This window comes from Poecilia reticulata, linkage group LG9, assembly GCF_000633615.1.
Source record: "Poecilia reticulata strain Guanapo linkage group LG9, Guppy_female_1.0+MT, whole genome shotgun sequence".
In the NCBI taxonomy this organism is placed as follows: Eukaryota; Metazoa; Chordata; class Actinopteri; order Cyprinodontiformes; family Poeciliidae; genus Poecilia; species Poecilia reticulata.
Genome location: NC_024339.1, coordinates 12,791,229 through 12,813,409, shown reverse-complemented (window position 1 = coordinate 12,813,409; position 22,181 = coordinate 12,791,229). Strand labels below are relative to the sequence as shown.

The 22,181-nt window shown below is 38.7% G+C and overlaps 1 protein-coding gene across 2 annotated transcripts; it reads right to left on the bottom strand.

Annotated features, from left to right (window-relative positions):
* Nucleotides 1-1,741: 1,741 nt before the first annotated feature.
* On the bottom strand, nucleotides 1,742-20,709 carry scarb2a (scavenger receptor class B, member 2a). 2 transcript variants are annotated; one of them, XM_008417999.2, is made up of 13 exons: nucleotides 20,243-20,708; nucleotides 16,912-17,069; nucleotides 15,961-16,108; nucleotides 15,515-15,709; nucleotides 14,856-14,947; nucleotides 13,603-13,722; nucleotides 12,729-12,907; nucleotides 11,009-11,127; nucleotides 9,995-10,068; nucleotides 9,830-9,881; nucleotides 9,583-9,735; nucleotides 6,398-6,445; nucleotides 1,742-5,075 (listed from the first exon to the last, which is right to left on the bottom strand). In XM_008417999.2, exons 1-13 carry the CDS (start codon nucleotides 20,363-20,365, stop codon nucleotides 4,944-4,946), a joined length of 1,593 nt encoding a protein of 530 aa, XP_008416221.1. In that variant the 5' UTR covers nucleotides 20,366-20,708; the 3' UTR covers nucleotides 1,742-4,943. The 2 variants fall into 2 exon arrangements, with proteins under 2 accessions (XP_008416221.1, XP_008416222.1); XM_008418000.2 differs by lacking the exon at nucleotides 6,398-6,445 and having other exon boundaries at nucleotides 20,243-20,709.
* Between the last annotated feature and the right edge of the window lie 1,472 nt (nucleotides 20,710-22,181).

Below are 22,181 nucleotides of genomic sequence, written 5' to 3'. Positions count from 1 at the left end.
TTCTGCTGTTTTGATTGAGCAAAGTAGGAGGGTATACCGCTCCAAGATGGCCGCCGTATTTCCTGCGCCGGAGCAGCCAATGCGGGGTCTACTCTTATATTATGTCTATGGACCTGCAGACGACTTGATTCTAAACCTTCGGTAGGTAAATACATAGATGGGTCATTCAAACTTTATTAACAAACTAGCGTTCTGACAACTATCCCACCATGCACCGCACGCTTCTTCTACAGGCAAAAATGAAGTCGGTGACTGCTTACCGTAGTTGCTAAACATGTTGTGGCTCAATATTGGTCCATATATAAGGCGCACCGGATTATAAGGCGCACTGTCTGCTTTTGAGGAAATTGAAGGTTTTTAGGTGCGCCTTATAGTGCGGAACATACGGTACTTGACCTAACAATCAGCGGTTGTTTCGAGCTAATGTAGCTACTTAGAAAATATTTCTCGGTTGTTTAGAAGCAAATTTCTGACTGCAAGCGTAGCAGCTAACGGTTTCACACTGTTTTCTAATGAGAGAGCGCTGGTGAAAAACCGCTGTTAGAGGAGAAGTTAATTAAAAAAACAGAGGATTTTGTGAGGAAAGATCAGTCAGGATCAGAGCTGGAGCTGCTGTTCTTCAGTCTGTTGCTCAGCTTCACCATGTCGGTATTTAGCTATAAAGATGCTACGAGTCAGAGCCCAACATACTGAAAATGTATTTTTCTGGATGTGAAGGAAACATGTATGTATTTTCTATTTCACTTTTGAATAATTTCTCTTTTATTCTCGTCCTGGTTCACAGGCTAAAACCTGGCTTTAGCCTGTGAACCAGGACGTCTGAGAAGTCATTGGAGTTCTCCCAGTGTGACCAGCAGACTGAAGCCCTGCCTGTGGCCAGTGTTCCCAGTATAATAAACGTTTTATTCTCACTTTTTGTGTATTTTAAAATATCGCAATCTGAAGTATTAGTGTATTAATACAGCTTATGTAATGAAATAAAAATTATTTACTGTTAGAATTATTTTCACCCATTGCTGTCAATAGAGTTGATGTATAGTGGAATATTTTTTCTCTGGAAAAAAAGTAAGAATATGTATTTAATGTTTGACAATGACTGATTTATAAATCAAAAGTAATTTCTCAATGTATAAAAAATAAATACAAGAAAATTATGTCTTGAAACATTAAATGTACATTAAATTGTGGAATTATGTAAATATTTTCTTTAAACACTGTAAAAGTGTGTCTGTTCATCAATGTCGATATAAAAATGATCAGAATCATTTCTATCAAATAAATACATTGTGCTCTTTATTCAGAAATGCCCCAAAACAATTAAATAATCACATCAAAAGTTAGAAACTCTGTCTTTAGTCATTTCTTTGATTACCAAATATATTAGTGTGTGAGAAAATGTGTCAGTGACAGGAAATAATTTAAAATACTTTGTAGAACGGCAATTTCTGAAGTTCGGTCCTTTTACTTGTATTAGCTTACTGGCACATATTCCACATTCATTATGGCGGACCCTGTTACGTATCGCAGCAACGGGCAGACCCGCTCCATGAGGCGTCTACATATTCATGTCCGCCCTTCAGACGAACGGCTTCTTTCACTTCCTCCGCCGCTATTGCTAAAACTACAAGCAGACTACAAATTCTAAAACAGCGCAGAAAATCGACGTCATCATTCAGAGCTTCTTCTGATTGGCCAAGTTGAAATTGTACCTTAGGAATTCCAAAGGAGACAACAGAAACCATTAAACTTTGCACTTACTTGCAACTTTTATTTTTTTGCAAATACACTAGAAATGTTTACAAAAGCACTGTATAAACATTTGTGCAGTGTAAATTATCAAAACTAAAAATGAATATTACTTTGAAATCATTTTGCACCTAAAATGACAAAAAGGTGGGGGATTGTCATCATCAGCAGCAAAACAAGTTAGTATAAGTCAAAGGAAATGTCTGTTAGAATATCAAAACTGGAAGAGGTGGTCGTTACAAATCAAAAGGTAAATCAGAGTAACAGAAGAATGGCACTAAATCAGCAAAGGAGGCATCATTCATCTAAATGTTACACTTGGTCAAGATAATCAGCCTTCCAGTGGACCACTCCAGTTTGACGGAAATGTTAACCACTCAAACACAGCACTGCATCACTAACTGGTCCATCTTTTACACTTTTGTCTTTTACATTTTCAGTACAAATAAAGAATTGAAATGATCTACAGTGAAATAGGTGGACAAAAGAAAGGGCTAAATAATGCTACAGACAGAAGGAAAGTAATACTACAACTAACAAACTCAAAAACTTAAATATTACTTGGCCCCTTTAAAGAAACAAACAAAAAAAAAACATTCACAATTTGTTTTATTTTTTCCTCACAACTCTGTATTGCTTTGTCTTACATAACACTGAGATTTTTGCTTCTCAAAGAGCACTGATTACTTATATTCTGCACCAAGTTTTTTTTTTTTTTTTTAGAAAAAGAAAGCGATACCCATTATTTTTTCTTTTTTGTTTAATCCTTCGCCTTAGTGTAAAAAGGCACACACTCACACGTGCGATCACACAACACTGTTGCAAATACTTCACATAAGTGGTGGCACAATTCTTTTTTTTTTTCTTTTTTTTTCCCCTCCTTGTCAAAGTTAGGCGGTGGCGGTTTAGTGGCACAGCAGTTATCGCAGAGAGCAAACACAGCGCCCAGAGTAGATCGATTGGGGTTATCTTTGGTCAAGCCGGACTCATGGGTCAGCGAAGTGGAGTGCGGATCGGGTCGGCGTGTTTGAACAGGATGACTCGGCTCCCTGGATTAAGGTTTTTCAGGGATATTAAGCAAGGTGAAAGACTATGAACTGTGAGTTTGCACAAGGTGGTAATTGGCTGCATGCATGGAGCGAGCGGGTCCAACTTGAAAACAATGGCTTTTGGCTCAGAGGTTAAATACATACTTATAAAACTGTTCGCTCAGCACAAATAAACTTAAGAAAATGTCTTTTTGGGAGGATTTTGGTGCACCTTTTGGAAAAAAAACAATCAGAACTAATCTGAATTTTAGTTGGAAATATAATAGACGATGCAAGCGTGGCTCAACCCCTTTAAAGACATTTAAACCGACTATAATAGCTCCCAAGATGAAACGTATGATATGCTCAGATCCTCTTTGTTTAAATACATGAGTGATTTCAGTATGATAGATTTGGAAACAGTGATAACTAATTGCTAAGTTTAATAGATGGCAACAAACTTTGGGCTTTGTGCTCAGGTTGGCAACAGAAAAAAAGCCTCCAGAAACCCAATGAGAGCACAAGGTGGTGAATACAAATACGAGTCCATAGGTCATGGCAATTTTAGCAGCAGTAACAAATACAAAAAAATATCAAAAAGAAGACACTCCAACTGGTGTCTGAAAGCAGGTAACACAGAGACAAACCTTTGAAATGTACTAAACACAAATGGACCACTTGAATTGAAACAATCAGGACAAATGACGACAAAACATCTCCAGGAAAAGTACAGGACATTTTTTTTTCAGGTTGACGGTTTTATGGCCTTATATCCACTCCCTACCCGAGACCGCCGGAGGGAGTCTTGACAAATGTGGCGGACACACAGAGAAGACGTAAGACAAACAGTGATTCAAGTGCTGTGTGCTGAGTTTGCCTGAACGCCTGCAGCTCCTTGGCGAACTGAGAGTGCGCAGCGGCGAGCGGCACGCCGGGGTCCCGGTCTGAACACGCACGGCACCTGACAGTGTCTCTGACAGATCAGCTGCAAATACAAAAACAAAAGAAGAAAAAGAAAAAAGAAGATTCCCGCAATCCAAATTGTGCTTTTCATCTCTAATACGTAGCAGTGAGGACGAGGAGAAGCATCGACACCAGACTGAAATTAGTGTCTCGGCACGTCTCGGCCTGCGACTGCCAGCTGGATTTGGTCAGAGGTATCTCAGTTAGTTCCCCTTTAAATATGTACAGTAGAAGTGTTCCCAGCTTATCTGAATACGCTGAACCCTGGTAAGGCAGAAACAGGTTCAAGTTTCCCTTGTAAGTCAAGTTGGTGTTTTATTCTTTTTTTTTTTTTGATAATTTGTGAATATTTTCATGAATTTTAAAGCGAAGTGCCTCAAATCAGGGATTTTCACTCTAAATAGTGTTTTAAGGAAAGAAAACATGGGAGAAAAGAAGAGGGTGAAAATCACGAGTATTTCAGGTTTTATACTAAACTGTGCCTCCATTAGGAAAAAGACAGTAGTCCATTTAAAAATAAAGGTGCACACACAGATTCACTGACTCATACTGGAAGTGCAATGTGAATAACCTGCAGGTGCACTAACTCATCTTGGGAAAAAAAGGCTCAGTTGTTGGTTTTTTATGCTTTCCTTACAAAATATATTAAGTTTATGTTTGCTTGCAAATCCGCTAACTCGCCTGATTCCAGGAGGTTTTCCAGGTTTGTAAGGGATTTTTAATCTGAAGGCTCAAAGTTTTCTCCTCTTGCAGTGCTGACAGAAAACGACTGCAACAACACTCGCTGTTGTTACAGTTAAAGCGAAACACTGAGTTTCACCAGCAGCGTCTGCCCAGAGGATCATGCATCCGTGTGCAAGAGGGACGACTACGCTAAGTTTTTAATTTTCCCTTAGTAGAATTATGGAAAAAGCATTTTTGTATTATATTCCTGGTTGAACCCAACCATTCCCAGTTTGAAAAGTCCCTCTGTGTTCAGGGTCTGCCAGGATGGAGGTGTTTATGCACGGCGGAGGAGGGGTTGGTTGTGTTGCAGTCCTGCAGGCAGGAGGATAGACGGCCAGAAGAGTGCTCAGGAAGAGGATCAATGTCTTTGTAGGCTAAACGATCTCCGGGGTTTGTGTCGCACTGTGTCCTCCCCCACCCATGCTAATGAAACAACCCACAGCCCTCCAGATCTCCACGCTTGGGGAGAGGAAACCTCAATCAACACTTCTGGGCCTCCACCGGCGACATGGCGATGTAGGAGCCGTTCTTCATCGGCTGGTTGGCCGGTTTTTCTGACGAGTCGTCCAGCTTGTCGCTGACTTGCGTGTATGCGGTGTCGTCTTTCGCCGTCTGAGCAGGAAGAGAAACGTCAGTGCAAAATAATAGATATTGTTGGCATAATGTCCAGCCCTATTTTAAACATCAACATCACGATGGAATTAAATGCTTTGACTTGAAATGTTTTACGGTAGAGTTAAAAAACAAATCAAATAAAATAGGAAAAATTACAATGAAGGTGAGAAACAAACAAATGTTTTGATAAATGAAAACAATCAGAAATGAAAATCTGCAATTAGAGATGCACCGAAAGAATAACCGACAACTGGAATCAATTGGTTTAAAGGTGACCGACTATGCTGCCATGAATAGGTTAGGATAGGTCTATCATCTACACCAGGGGTGCCCAAAGTCGGTCCTCGAGGGCCAGCATCCTGCACATTTTAGTTCTCTCCCTAGTGGTAGTAACAATCTTTTCAGCATGTCAACGTTCTTCTTAGGCCCTTGAGTCATTATCTGATGCAGATGTGATAAACCAGGGAGAGAACTAAAACAGGCAGTGCCTGCTGATTTGTGACATTACATTCAGAAGGTTCTTGAAAATGTGTGTTTTTTTTAAGCGCTTTGACTGTTTTTAGAAGCAGTAGAGACCCGAATGGAAGTATAAAAACATGCGAAAAGTGAATTTCGTGTAATGGGTCTCCTTTATATGTTAGCTTGGCTCTGATTGGTGAACTATAAAAAATCCAATATTCTTCCAGTCAGTGAAGGCGCCATGCCCGAGCACTACCAGGTGTGTTCGCAGTCACTGAGGGAAAAGACTGACAGTTAGCCGCTTTCAGTGCGAGTAATGACAACCATTTAAAAGGAAGCCACATTTTTTACACATCGAGACATGTCACTGGTCTATTAAGGCTGTGAGAAAACGAGAGAGAGCAAGACTTTCAGCAGACAACAAGAAGGCTTAGCAGAGAAACAGCAAAGTTGCTTTATTTTATCCGTTAAAGTGTTCAACCTCAGCCAGTTGTGAAATATGATGGGTCTGGAAACGTTGGCAGGTCTTTGAAAACCTCAATGTTTTAGTAATGCTAGCCATGCTAATTGCTAATATATGACGCTAAAGCTGTTTTAATGTATTTATTGTATTTATGACATAAATAATTAGTTTATCAATAAATGCACATCTTTGGAAAGCTTGGAAAATTTTCTGAGTAATTAATTTCTCTGAATTCTTTAAAGTTCCCCTATCTTATATTTTTTTAGGATTTGGGCAAAATCTGCATCAGCAGGTCGGAGCTTATCCAAAAGACAATTTTTATCAGTGCATCCCTTCCAGAAAAGCCACACAAATGTTAAAAAATGAGGATAAAAACAAAGGGAAACTGAAGACTTACAGTGAAAGAATGAAAAGCCTCGGTAAAATCTATTCGTTTAACTTCATTCTAAAAACAGAAAGGACAAAAATAACGGGGGTTAAACAGAAAACTTAAATCAGAACATGGTTAATAAAACATTGCAATTAAGCATTTCTTAAGAGGAAATACCCCAAAAATCCATGACTTAGGGAATAAACCGAGCTGCTTAGCATAGCAGCGCATGCAGCAAGATAAGAAAAAACAAATCCATCCTGGTAAAGAAACTCGGCTGATAAAGTTTTTGTTTCAACTTTAACCTGGTTGTTTCTGGCGTTGAAGCTAAGCTAGGAAAGGCGGATGAATCCGTCAGCATTGTTTCAGCTTTACGAGGTCATACTTGGAGAAAACTTAAAAACTCCTTGTGAAAATAAATAATCTTCATCTTAAACTACAGCTCAAGCCGGGCCTTGTGTTCATCAGGTGGTGCGTCGTGACAGACATTCCTCAAACAAGCCAAGTAAATACCAGCCTTTGCCTATTTTTAAGACGCTCGTTTTATAATAAATGTTACAGTTTAATGTGAGATGACAGCAAATCTCCGATCATCAAATTATAACATAAAGAGAAAATCTAAACCCCGTTTTCTTCATTTTCCTTTCAAAAACATTTTATTACAAGATGAGACATGTGGCGACTTGTGACTTTACCAACTTGCACAACCTTCCAACCAGTCCCGTCACTAAACATCAAAGTGTGAAATAAATCTAAAGAAAAAAGAAGGAATTGTTTTACTTTTGTGGTGATTCACCCTTTTATTTCTCAGCCCTTTGCCTTAAACTTTATGATGACACAATGATGAACTAAGTTACTGCAGGTAAAACAGGACAGCAATGGATGCTGCTGCAGGCTGAAATCCAGTGGACAGTACACTGCAAAAACACAAAATCTTACCAAGTATTTGTGGTCTTTAGTTAGAGTTAATATCTTAGTACACTTGAAATAAGACTTAGAAGTACATTTTCAGCAAGTTACATGATATTATATCAATATTAATTCCTTAATATTGATGAAAAAGTACTAGTTCCACTGTCAGCTTATTTCACTTATAACAAGACATTTTTGCTGTATTACGAGTGAATTAATCTGCCAGTAGAACAAGTATTTTTTTAAATTAATATTAAGGATTGTTTTACTTAAAACAAGCTTGTATAAATTGTCAAAAATTTACTTGTAAGTTAGTTTTGTCTTATTTCAGGTGTACCAAGATATTTGCACTTGAAACCAGACCAAAAATACTTGGTAAGATTTTGTTTTTGCAGTGTATTGGTTTCACTGTGTAAAATGTATTTTAAATACTTTTTCCATATTCTGCCCGATAACATTTTAATGGTCCTTTGTTTTTTATCACACTGGGTCCATTTTCTGAGAGCAGGAAGCTCTGTGGATGACCTAAAGCACCTAGGATACCCAAACATCAGAGAAGCACATCAGAGAGACAGCAGCACTTCCAAATTCTTCTTTTCTTATCTGAATTAAAGTGATCTCAGACTCTGTTGAGGCTACAGTTCAAAACCACGTATCAGTCACTGCTGGAGATAAGAGGGGGGCATAAATCCTGAGGTTACTCTGGGTTGTTAACCTACAGCTGTGCAGACTCAAAGGGAACTGAGATGTTTTTCTTCCTTAATTTGTCAAAAAGTGCATTCACTGCTAGAAAACCGTAAAAAGCACCATGAAGCACTACAAAAACAAAATTTTACCAAGCACTTTGGTTTCTAGTGGAAATATCTTAGAACAGATAAAAAAAAAGACAAAGCTAGCTTATGAATAACTTTTCAGCAACATATATGAGCTTGTTTTAAGTCAATAATTGCTTAAAATACTTATTTACTTTAACTTATAATATGGGGAAAATGTCTGAACTGGAAAATGAGACAATACAACAAAATCTCCCACAGGACATGACCTAGTCCTTAATTAAGAATACTTTTATCAACTTAATAAGTATTTTAAAAATACGAAGTTACATTTATTTATTAAAAATTAAGATGTAATGTCAGCAAAACCCTATTGCTAAAGACTCGAGCAGGCAGGCCTTTAAAACTGGTAAAAACGTCTTGTAATAAGTTAAATAACTCATACTTTTTTCATTAATATCAAGGAAATATTTATATTAAACAAGCTCCTATATCTTGCTGAAAAGTTACGTGTGAGTCAATTTTGTCTTACTTCAGATGTGGTAAGGTATTTGCACTAGAAATTAGGCAAAAAAATGTATAAGATTTTGTGGTTTTGCATTGTGTGACAGTTTACTCCTGGAAGAGTGTGAGCACATTCAGGACTGATCCAGAAAAGAAATGACTTCCATCTGATGTTACTGTGCAAGTCTGATGAAAAAGATCATCAGACTTTTACCGATGATCTATTTTGGTCTTTTGCTTGTGTCAGACCTCAATTAACTGAAACCTGACAAAGATATTCGCACCTGGTCTGATGAAGGCTAAGTTCACATTTGAACCAAAAATACTTGGTAAAATTTTGTGTTTTTGCAGTGACCTCCGTTAGGTCCAGAATACTGAAAACTGCTCAAGCTGGCTTTACTGCCTACAAATAATGCGGTGTGTGGGTGAACGTGTGCAGAACTTGCAGCTGCTGAGCGCAGTTTGTGCAGAAATATGCAAAAATACAAAGTTACATGTACTTATCAGGTGGAGGCTGAATTAGGGCCATTGTAGATTAAAAAAAGGAGTAAACTTCTGCCCAAAAACTCAGAAATTTTGAAAATAAACTCAAAAGTAAATTTCTCAGTTTGAAAAGTTTCAACTTTGCTAGACAAAACTCTAAATGCCTGATTTTCAAATGTCCAAATTCTCCAAATAAATTTGGAGATTAAATTTAATTAAAAATAAAAAACCTCCAAAAGTTTAAAATTTTAGATTTTTTTTTTTTTTTTCACTCAGAAATTTCTAGTTTATTTTCCAGAAAATTTCTGAGGTTAATCTAAAAAATTCTGAGTTTTTTATAGTGAATTTTTAACTCTTCAAACTCAGAAATTTCCTAAATTTTGCTAGAAAATTTCTGAACTCGATCACAACATTTATGATAAAAAAAACCAAACATTTTTTGATCTACAAAGGCCCTAATATGCCGTGGTAGTTTCGCACTGAGTTAATGCAAGCAGAAAGCCAAATAGTGAAATGCAGAGCAAAGGTTCTGTTTCTTACCTTCTTCTGACGGTTCCTGCAGAACAACACAACAAGCACCAGCAGCAGGATGATTCCCAACCCCACGATGAGCAACGGGAAGTTTGAGACGAGAGTGAGGATGAGGAGCAGCGTCCTCATCTGAGACGCAGAGTCGTCATCGATGGTTGCCGTCTACATTTGGAGAGAGAGAGAGAGAGAGAGAAGGTTGATTTGTGGTTCAAGCGACGTTACCAGAACGTCGGTGGTTCGTTTCCGAGAGTCTCACCTCGTTGACAAACATGATGGGGAAAACTGTCTCGTTGATTAACTTTGTTTTACTGAAAACACAGAGAGACGGAGATTAGGAGGAACATCTGGCTCAACATGCTGCCTGGATGTTGACAGAGTGTTGCAACAGGAAAGTAGGTCAGAGTTCAACAGCGAGACTTACGGGAAGCCCGGGACTCTCTTCAGGATGATGTTGAGCTGAGCTCTCTTACAGGCGCGGATGGGAACACCAGTAGTCTGTAAGAGAACAGACAAGCACATCTCTTTACTTTCTGATAATTTCTACACAAAGGAAGGAAACTGCCACCAAAAACATCAACATTATGCTAATGATTAATTCAAACGGTACGATTTGAGGATTGGAAACATGGCAACATGTCTGAGCGTATCAGAGGCAGGATGGTGGTGGCAGCGTCATATGGGACTCTTTTGTTAGTCTTGTTGGCTTATATTTGCAGGATACTCCTGGCTATGATGAATAAAAATAAAATCTCAGTTTTTTTCCATACCAATTGATGTTTTTCTTTATTTCTTTTATAAAAGTGAAATTACAAATGCCAGAAAACATTTTTAAAAAGTGGCTTTTGTTTCAATCGTCAGTATTAGGCCTTGGCTCGGTTTAACTAGGTGAAAATAGCAGAATAAAGACACAATTTTACCAGAAGAATGTATTAAAATCACAAGTTGTTTTACTGAGAAAGAAGTTTGGATAAAAATAGTTTTGTTGGCGTTTTAATAAAATTAATACTTCACCCTCTTCATATTATGATTTTTTTCTGTAACATTGACTTTATTCATGTTATTAAAAAAGATATAGTAGCCTGACCCTTATATTTTATCACAAAGTTTACTTGAATTCAAAATAAAAATAAATAGAAACTGTAAAATATGGATGTCCAACAAGATGGCCACCTTGGCTGTCCTGACATCACTTTGAACTATGGAAACCCTAAGAGTTAATTGGTGAAAAAAAAAAAAAAAATCACTTTAATCTTCAAAAACCAAAACTTCAAGATGAATGTATGTAAATGCAAACAATTCTACATTTGTTTGCATCTGTCCTTTCATTCCATGTTGATCAAGTCAAAATAAAAAGAAGATGACTCAAAATCACAGTAAAAGCAGTGATCCTGATTCAGATGTTATCATCAGTGGAGGTTTTAACTGTTTGCCATACCGGCTGTAAGTCCAGGTACGTCTCGTGTTCCTCCTTGTTGGGGTTCAGGCCATCGACGGCGTTGATGTACGCCGGGTCGGCCTGGTAGAAGTGAGGGAAGGAAACGACGATGGGAGCACCTGGAAAGAACCGAGACAGGTTGGCGTTTGTTGGTGACGTTTGCAAAACAAATGAAGGTTAGAAAGAGAGGCACGTGAGGAACAATCTGGAGATTTTCCACATCATAAACAAACGCTGATAGCCGAGGATGGAATGTTCATAAAAGCTAATTTAAATAAGGAGGATTTTATTACAGGCTTTTACGTTGACTACTTAAGTTTTCCTACTTTACAGTAAAATCAATTCAAACTTAAGAAGAGAGAGCTATTGGGTGCATTACCTACAGCTGCAGGTAATGCATTAACATTTAGCACTGAGTGAGAAACACAAGACACAAACGCAGGAAACCAAGTCCTCAGAATTTTGCATAAAGAAATTAAGCTGATTTGTTCATGGAAATGTGGCTCGGTTTCATTTTAATGCATTACCTACACAAAGTAGTTCAAAAAGATTCTGCAGCTTAAGCACAGAAAGTCTATAAAACAAATTGAAAACAAGAGTGTTGTCCGTTTTAGACACACGCCTCAACCAAGACTCATAAAAAAAGAATTGTTATTGGGCGTAGAGTTAAATATTAAAATGAATCAGCAGAATATGATTCAAGTTCTCAGTGAGTCTGATGCTGCCGTTTTTAATCTAAAATGCTTGATTTGCACATAAAACTGCACTTTCTGTAGCTTCTGAAAATATGAATGAAACATAACAATGTTGTCAATTACCCATTTTCTCTGTGTTAGTAACAACTTTTCTAAGGTTTAAATGCAAATTCAAGACATAAATTACACCAGAATAAAAGCCTCAATTTCTACCCTACATTACTTTTTTACATTTTGGTAAATATTATCCTGCTTTTTTCCCCCTATTTAAGGAAGAAAAACTCCTCCCACTCTGCTTTGCCGTCACTTCTAACTTTACACACCCACTATAATATATTATATGTCCTTTTCCTACTACTTTACTGCTTCAACACACCTGAATGAAATGAATGGTTCTCTACCAGGCCTCTGCAAAACTCGATAAAGTTACCAGTCACGAACATTTTCCCCCTTTTGTCTGAACCTTTATTGCACTTGAGAAGTTTTGAGTTTTGTCTAAAATGCAAAATGTCTATTTTCTGTACAGTTTTGGCTTCAAATCTGCTCTGATTGTTATTTCCTCAAAAAATTGTCTTTTTTGAGTCTGCATACTCCAGTTAATTAATTACTAAATTAATTGGCGATTATTTCAATAATCAATTTATTGTGATTAATCGTTTAGGCCCTATATTTAAGAATAAAAATGTAAAAATAAGCTGCAAGCGTAATCGGCAAGGTTAAAGGATCACAGCAGAGATTGTCTTTATTACAGCAATCCTACTGCACTTAATCAGTGCCATAAACCCTTCCTGCACAGTCAACAGAGTTAATCATTGAACCATTGTTGAGTCAAATCTGATGAGCTCAAACACCGGGAATGTCGGCGACCAGGCAGAGGAAAAGGTCGCCGTCCAAAAGAGTGGACATTTAGGAATGAAGGGGGTAGGAAACTGTGTCATGGGGTTGGTTGTGATTAAAGGGTAGTGATGATTACTGGGTCACTGTGTGACCCAGTAATCATCCGGTTGGTCGGGGTTGGGTCATACCTTCTCGACAAACGCTGACTTTCAGCACCCCGGTGCCGAGGCAGTCTCCCGCTGGCACACAGAAGCCGGCGTTGGTGGGATTTTCCTTGGGGTTCATGAGGACGTCGTTGGGGGGGGCGAAGCGGTACGCCTGGATTCCCTTCACCTCCACGTCCTCCACGTACGCCAGGTGAATGGACCTGAGGAACGACAGCAACGTTGTAAGAACAACTGAGCTGCTTTATCCCCAAGTGTTCTGGAACTTTGCTTTGGTTGCTAGGTGACGGGTGGAGCTCTGCTGGGGTTGCTAGGTAATGGGCCGAAATTCATTGGGGTTGCTAGGTGAGGGCCAGTGTCTGCTGATTTGCAACGCTACATTCAGAAAGTTTTCAAAACTACTAATTTTCCAGACACCAAAAAACATTAATTCATCGCCAGAAAACAGTTGAGACTTTTTTTTTTTAAGTGTTTGGGTTGTTTTTAGAAACAGTAGAAACCTAAATGGGTTAAAGCCCTCTAGGAGAGTATAAAAACCCAAATGGGTTTTTACTGCAGTAGAAACCCTGGGCCATGGGGAAAAATGATATCCCAAAAACAAACTCTTCAAAATCCAAAAATTCATCTACTCACTAAAATCAATTTATTACCCAGCCCTGCTAAAATTAGAGCGACACTCTGCAGAATGATTGTTTACTGAATAATAAACCCTGATATCCCTTTCCTGGTGTTTATACTTTGCTGCCAGTCTTATCACAACACATGCACTCAGTCAGTAAATGACTTCACACGTACGTACTTCCTTCCATACCATAAACCTGAGCGGAAACCTTCAGTCTCCTCTCTGCCACAGAGCTTTGACTGTAAACAAATTAACAAAACAAACAAACGTGCATACCGGCAGAGGTCAGCGGCGAAGATGTACAGCAGCTCGTTCCTGTCGATGAGCGGGTGGAAGACGGCGCCGTCTGTGCCGTTGATCATGTTGCTCTGATTGGAGGACCACCATGACATTTTCCTGCAGGAGAGAGAAATGAAGCAAGGAAACTATGAGCAAGATTAAGACGTCTGCTTTGTTTACACATTTAATTAGGACTGCTATGTTTATGTTGGACTAAAGAGAAAGTTCACGATTTTAATTAAAGTGACGGTCTGCTGTAGCAATTTTTATTCAAATTATACAGATTATCTGCAGACTTAAAACAACATTTTAATCTCTGAAATTTGATGGAGATCTTTGCAAAAACCTTATTTTATGACTTTTTAAACCATTTCACTTTGTATTTAACAGTTATTTACAAACAAGTCAATGACTTTCTCTACTGAAAGTGGAGGTAGGAGGCGGTGCGTCACCAATAATCTTGCTGTGTGAAAAGTTCTGGGAATGGAACATGCCAAATATTTCTACCTAATCAAAAAGTGGTTTAAAAATCTCTAAAATTATGTTTTCTTAGGCTGCCAATAAATTTTTTGCTCGTTATACCGATGAACTTTGATACCAAACAGCTACTTTGACAAGGAATGTTTCATAGAATCTGTTTTCAGTACACGTTTCACTCAAGTTTCTCATTGGTGGCGCACCTTCTTCTATCTTATTTTCCAGACTAAAGCGCGGAAATAATCTCCCTATATTAGAGTATAAGACATACTAAACGTAAAATATTAACTACTCTGACAGAACCTAACTTAAATGTTCTAAACTATGCCTTAAAGATACGAAGAAACAATTAATGATCAACTTCGTCCTGAATTACCTACAATATATTAATATACTTCCAAACTGCAAAGAAGTCTATTAATAAAATAAATCTCTTAGAATGTATTCCCATTCTTTCCTGATTGTCCAATTATAACCACATTTAAAAACTTCAAATGTAATCTTACAAGACACAGATAAAATCAGATAGATGGATTTTGCTTGTTCATGCTGACCGAGTTAAAACTACACTTTCACCCACATTTTTGTCTCCAAACATTCAAATTTTGCAATCCTTTTTAGCCTAAAAACCAAAGAGCAAAGGTTATCGCCTCTGTGCGTTTTGAAACAGAGCAAACATGGATATCAGGAACGACGGGACGTTTTAGGAACACGCTGACAGAGGAGTTTCATATCATTCAGACCAAAAAGCGTGGCTCAACTTGAAAGTTTACCTCAGGCCATTCCAGGTGTCGATCTTTCCGTAATCTAAGTAGTTCTGCTCGCCGGTGTGAAACACAAACTCTCCCTCATGAGTACCGTTTTTCTGTGGAGGATGAGGAGGAAACAATGTTCAGACATGTTGTGTTGAGGAGCGACACAGCAGGAAGCAGTGGAAGTGCATTGTCAGAAACGGTGTTTATGACCGGTGACAAACGACCCTCTAAGGAGGGGAAAACAACAAAAAAACATACTCTTTTGCATTTCCACTGACAGGTCTTTTAATGCAGGAACAACACACGCTTTTACAAGAGCAGCAGTAATGTTTACGGCTATAAATTCTAATAATTTCATTGTGTTTACAATGTTTATTCTCCTGTTCGAACTGAAACATAACAGAGAACCAAACACGGTCATTTCCGTTCATTTTCCGATCAATTAGCAAAGCTCCATCTGCGTAACCCTTTAGAGTCATGTGCTTGATTACGTTACTGCTTGGGACAAACTGCAGACGCTGCTCTGTCAATAGGAAGTACAAAATATTCCGTCAGCATCAGGAGATGCCTTTTCAAGTGACATTACCACCAACTTCCCCCTTTTTTGTCTTTTCAGTAACTGAGCAACTAGCAAGGGATATAGTTACAAAAACAAAGAAAAAAGAAAACAACCTCACCTTCCACATCAGACCAAAGTATTCGTCCACTTCTGGCTTAAGTCTGCGGATCTTTGAAAGGAGAGGGTCCTTGAAGCCCCACAGAATCTCATGGACGGTGCGGGTCATGAAAATGTCAATGCCCAGGCTGCTTATATACATGGAAACCATGGGCCGCACATAAAAGCTGTAGGAGTTCAACTCGTTCATCACAGCCTTTAAAAGACAGCATGACAGAAAAACTTCACATTAACACATGGAAAGAGAAGCACCTTCTGTTTGGAATATTTTGCAGTTTTAAGTTCCTGTTATTTGCTTGATTTTGGCCTAATGTACATTTATAGTTTATACGTTTAAAACATTAGAAAATGTCACAATAAAACAAACATGACAGTGAGATGAAGCGAGTTGGTGGAAAACAAATGTCAGTCAAACCAGAGGACAATAAAGCAGACACTTTGTCTCACCACAAACGGGATGTTGACTGTCCTGATAATGTCGACCTCGGGGTCACCAGCTGACTTCTCAGGAACAAAGACAAAGGATTTGGGGTTCAGGGCATAAACCTTTGTGCCGTTTTCCAAGAAAGTTACATTTTCCCTTGGTCGGTATTCCCTGGTGTGGACAGGGACATCCGTTAATCATTGTAGACAATACAACCACTTTGGCACTGAATCACATCCAGCTTAGCAGCGACTGGTGCTAGCTGGGAGAAACGTCTTCATATCTTCTTAATCATAAATTAAATAAGTTATTTACTAGGCCTGGAACGATTAATCTGATTCATTATGATGAATCAGTTCTTAAAATAATCGTTGACTAATCTAATAAGGAATTAATAGTTAAGTATAAAAAACACAAAAATGCCACTTACTGAAAAAACATCCTATTAAGCCTAAACAGTACAAAATATTCATACATTTTTAATTTAAGATATAAAACACAGTCTATTGTAAAAAGTACTTTTATCCTTTATACTTCTTCACATTTTGCTGTTTTTTGTTATTCTGTGTCAGACTAACAAAACAAAACTTGAAGAGAAGGAGAAAAAACATTTTTAATCAACATTTTAACAAATAAACAAAATGTGGAGTCAATTTGTGTTTGAATTGATCATTTTTAAAAACCATGTTCTACTGAAATTACAAATGCAAGTAGGTTAGGAAATGCCTCTAACAGATTTGATACATTTTTAACCTTTTTAGCAAAACAGCCCAATTTCAGTCAAACTAGATGAAGCAAATTAGTTTTCTTTTCTTATTACTTTCACTTCTGCAAAGTACTGTCTGAATAAGTTTGTAATGAAGAACTTGTGTCACTTCCTTTTTCTGACATTTCCTCTGGGTGAGGATTACGTTTTGTGAGAAATAAAATAAAAATAAATTTTTTATTAATCCGTCACTGACTGTGAAACTTACCTGTAAGTGTAAGGGCCGATCTGTTTAACAGACGCCTTCCCTCCTGCCAAAAACTCCTCAGGATTGGTAACGTTGAAGAAGTAATACTCCATGTAAACAGGTACGGGTGGGTTCTTCCATGACTCAAACATTTGACTCTTCTCTGTCAAAGTAATTTCCTGTCAAGAAAAAAAAAAAAAAAAAACACATTCAAGCTGAGAAACATCACAATACCAAACAAATATTGGTTTGGAAGTGGTGCTGTAAGCTTTTGGTTTCATCGTTGTCTAGGGACGATGTCAAAGCTTTTCACCGTCTTCAATGCCAGGCCAAGAACCTCAAAAACCAAAAAGGGAAGAAGGGCAAAATCTCACAGTGAATCGGAACAAAAAGCAGAAAATAGTCCAACTTCAACAAGCCTGGGCAAAATCCAGATTTGCAGAGGCACGGCCATATTTGGAGCATCAGCCATTCAAAACTACGTGCGGAAAGTAATTAAACACCCCCACAAAGTTAAGGTGTACACCCCTCCATGTGATTTCAAATGTGTTTGGGTTTGAAAGTGAGAAAGTTAGAAAGAACCGGTTAAACAGTAATGTTTAACTTGAGCACTCAGCTGTGAAGCAGCATGTTCGCTCAAGGCGTCTGCTGACTGGAAAAGTAAATCAGCATCTGGGAGTAGAGAAGTGCTCCACTTCCGGGTCGTTCCCTCCGAGAGGTGCACTTCATAGAAGTCGCACATTTCGTTTTCTGTGGTCTTTCACAGCCGAATACAGTTGAGAAAATATAGCATAATGTGTGACTAAAGCTTCCTGTGTGGGCAACAACTTCCACCATTTAAAGTGCTCTAATGGATGTTTTTTTTTTTAAATTACCCCCTTTGTTGCAAAGTTATTCACTGGATTGTTTTTGGAAACAAACAAAAACTAAATTTAAATGAAAACATAAAAGTTTTGATAGCAGAAACATCAAAATATCTTTTTATCCTAACAAAACTCCTCAAATTAAAAATGCACCAATAATCAGAGATTGTTTGGCCAAATTTCTATTGATCAGCTCTGATTGGTGACAAGCTACAATAAAATAAATATTCCCAACATTTTCATTCTTTTAATGCCATTATGTTTGATAATTTAACTATTCCTCAATTTTGTGTTGGGTTCAAAACAAGTACTTCTTAAAGAACCTGATACTATTCACTTTCTTCCATTGAGTCACAAAATAAAATAAAATCTCCAATGATCGATCGGTGCATCTCGACCTAAACTCAGATTAAGCAGAAAAACACTGAACTATGTCTTGGTTTAGGACGTTTTCAAACATTTGAACAAGCGATTTTTAGTTTGGAATCAGCTCTTTAAAGGGAACTACAGGTATTTAAAGAGCCGGACTCTCTGGAGTCTTGATGAGTCTGCTTCTTAATTAAAAAGCTGAAATGAAACCAGATAAAGTTAGAAGAAAAAGGTGTGACCGTCAGCTGAGTAAGAACAAATTGTAACAGCAACAAGCCGCTGCTTTAGAAAAGGCCTGCCTGTCGACTGGCTGCTTCCCTGCAGGCAGCGTACAGGGAGCCTGAACGTGTGACTCCAGCCTGCATGAATCGCTGTGTTTGTCAACCTTGGACAAACACTAAAAAGGGCTTTGGGCGAAGGGAAAAACAGCGATTTATCAGGGAAAATCCTTCCTTTGTCACAAACAAGAACATGTAGCTGTGTTTCCAGTGGACTGAAGGAGAAACAGTTTAATTAGGTTGAAAGTTGAAAAAGACTTCAGCTGCATGACCTTGCTCTTCAAGACTTCTTAACACCTCAGTGAAAAGGAGTGCCATGAATGACAGTTTCTTTTTTTTTTTTCTTCCTCTTTTCAGCTTTGTCACTTGAGCTGAACATTCATTTAAGCAGGATAAATAACAAGGAATTAGGTGACGTCTTTGTGGTAAAAATGATGCCCTCAGGGATGAGAAAGGCGACAAATTCCTGCCACCGCTCCTCTTGTGCTGCTGTACCTTTACATAAAAGCACATTCGGCCACAGATTAGATGGGTTTTTGGAGTCCATTCAACACGTCTGGGGCAAGTCTGATTTATTTGGCGAAAGAGGATTAGCTATGCTGTCATTTCTTGTAACCACCAGCTGAATCAGATTTAGATCCCCTGTTGATGAACTTTTCTCTTAATTTGGGTCCCACCGAGATGCTGCTGCTCTGATTTGGACCTAAATTTAACCCTGATGTGTCTGAGGCGCAGCATCCAAGTTTCTGAAGCAGCAGCAGGAACTTTAACACTTTGATGCATGCTGAACAGAGGAGTGTGAGGTATTTTAAAGGGTCTGCAACTGCCACTAACCCCACCCAACCAGGCTACAAATCCATCAGAATCATTCTGCTCTTACTTATACAACAGCAAAAAGGAAAAAGAAAGACATTCCGCACTTTTAGACGTAGAAAAACATGTCCTATACAAAAGTAGAGGATGCCATTTTCTAATTTCACACTTTTTTCCCTGCGAAAACTTTGATTTAATGATTGCAGATTTGGACTGCGTCCTGGTAAATACCCACTGCAAAGAGAAATAATGAACGAGAGAGTCAGTACTCCAGATTTGACTGCCTACTCACCCAATCTCCCTTCCCCCAAAGCTGCACACCTCCTGCCCCCTATTTACCAGTCTTCTACTACTGCCTCCTGTAATCACTGAAATGAATTAGAATGAAGCCTTCATCCTCACTAGGGGTGCAGCCAAGTGCTTTTTGAGAAATGGACACATTATAAGCATTTCAATGGATAAATGCAGAAATACTAGAAATTATTTTCCCCCATTTTGGCGCCCCCTCTAGCAAGGAGCCCCTATGCATCGAATATAGTGAATTCCCACTTTTTGCGCCACTCATCCTCAGAAATGTTTCACCGGCTCAAAAATGCCCTCAGAGGAATATCATACAACTTACACATCAAGTTCCAGTCAATAAAAAGCAGATATAAGCTTGATTGAATCAATTATTGGCATCAGGTGTTAAATATCCTCCATTATTCCCCTTCAGCGTGCGGAGTTGTAGGGGATTCCAAGCACAATTTCAAAACAGAAACCATTTGTTTAACAGCTGTGGAGCTTTTTGACTCCAAAGTGATTTTTTTTTTCCATTCCCGCTACGATGGAGACGAACAAACACCAACAAACCATCACTAATCATTCAAATCCCGGGGATAATTATGCCCTGGATGAGGTTGCTCGCTCATCCGCGACACACCGAATGCAGCAATGATCTGTCACTGCAGACCGCAACATTTAAAGCACATTTAAAGAGAGACACACATGGGGGGGAATAAAAATAACATGTTCACGGTGACTGCTCACCTTTTTTAGCCGGCTGTTAATCATCGTTTGGAAGACTTGAGCCACGACCAGGGCGATCCCCACAATCAGGAGGTGAGCGCAGACGATGCCGGTGGCGTAAATCGCACAGGATCTCCGAGTCATTATGCCGGTGTGGGGGGTGAGGGGGAAACTTCACTGAAGTCGACAAAAACTTCCAAAAATTTATATGTAAATTTATATATTTGAAGAAGCACAGGTTGAGGAAATGTAGGACCGTAAAAGGGTCGGGTCCGCCGTCTCCAGAGCAGCAGCTGCGGGTTTAAACTTCACTCTTCACCGGGGATGGCGGTGGCGTGCGGTCCTCCCGGTGAGGCTGAGGATTTTTAAATTGTTGGCACTTCTCGTCTAAAAACAACAAAAAAATAAACTAACACAATTTAAACCCCTGGAGAGGAAGAGGAGGACCAAGCTGCTCGGAGACGGAGGTGAAATGAAACAGCGGCTCTCTGCTCATCCGGAGGTAGAAAAACGGCAGCCCACCTCCTCCCCTTCCTCTACGTAGTAGGAAGCCAGTGAGACGAAAGCACAGATGTATAATACTAGACGCTACGCGAGGCCCTCTCAAAATGTTGCAAAACTTTACCAAGCATAGTCTCGGTAAAGTGATACAACTTGATTGACTGCATTGTGTTTTTTTATTTATTATTGTTTTGTTAAAACCCTTTTCATAAACTTGTCAGAATTTGTACAAGTTTATAGAAGTAACATAAACTCCTTCATGATCAGAAACAATAGAAAAACAAAACTAATTTGTGTGCATTTTTTCTAAATAAATCTGGTGCAAAGTATTACAATTTTAGAGAAAATAAAAACAAATATTGAGAAACTACAACACAAAAATAAAATAGCTAAAACTAAACTTAGCATCCTCGGGTGAGTGGTGTAATAATTACAAGAAGAAAAACACTTTGCTTCATGTTGATTAATGTTGCTAAAATTGAATAACAAATAGTTTGGGTAGGTATATTTTTTTACAGGTAAATAAAGTTTAGCAACACGTGTTCCATATTGGTTGATCTGTCTTTTTTTGTGTTGCAGATATTCGCCATCTCATTGATTGTCATTATTGAAGGTTTTAAAAAACAACAACAGATGTGCTGTAAAAAAAAAATTATTGTAAGTTTCAGTGTTTCTTTTATTCAGACAATTACTCTTGAATTCTTATCAAACCCCAACTTGCCACTTACAATATGGCGTACGCGCTGACGTTTGGTTTCCTCTGGGCAGCGAAGCCAACTCGTGTAGCTTCTACTCGTGCATTTCTATAATGAGATGACTCGTTTGGGGCGTCTGCATGGGCGGTGTGTGTTTAAATAAAAAGGAATCAGCTGTTGGAATACGGTTTATAGGAACGTTAATGTAATAAGTCAATAGCAGACGCTTTGAAACATATTTCACTTTATATTCCAGTTCATGCAAATGTTTATAATTGTGAATTGTCTGCTGTGATGATCTGCTGATCCCGTTATTCTTCCCGGGATTATGAATGAATTCAGCAGAGGCAGCGTGGGCTATCACATGGACTCTCTATTGGTAGTAGTTACCCCACCTGGGAGCTCTTAATATTTTCACTGTTATTATTATTATTATTATTTTCAGAGCTCAGATGCCATCAAACTATTCATAACGGTTCACTCTGCACGCTGGTAGGAAATGAGCCGGAAGCGCGGTCCGTTAGCTTTCATACAGAAACCGCTATCTCGCCTCATCACGTCGCCCCCTTAAATAGGCACCGCGTGCGAGATAATGTTGGATTCAAACAACCAACGGTCGTTCAGGCAAGCTCTGTGTCGGGCCTCCGATTGGCTGGCGTCCTCACGGACCACCATTCGAGGACCACCCACTCTGCGCTCTGATTGGTCGGCTGGTGGTGAGAGTGATGTGAAACGCAATCGACTGATTTCAGGGCGGAGCTTCT

Bases quoted from the DNA above. Each gene is read 5' to 3' on its own strand.
- scarb2a (XM_008417999.2), bottom strand. From the start codon at position 20,365: ATGACTCGGAGATCCTGTGCGATTTACGCCACCGGCATCGTCTGCGCT. The intron at 14,948-15,514 runs GTGAGGTTGTTT...CATCCTCCACAG, and splicing joins ACTTTGGTCTGATGTGGAAG to AAAAACGGTACTCATGAGGG. The intron at 12,908-13,602 runs GTATGCACGTTT...GTCGTTCCTCAG, and splicing joins TTCGCCGCTGACCTCTGCCG to GTCCATTCACCTGGCGTACG.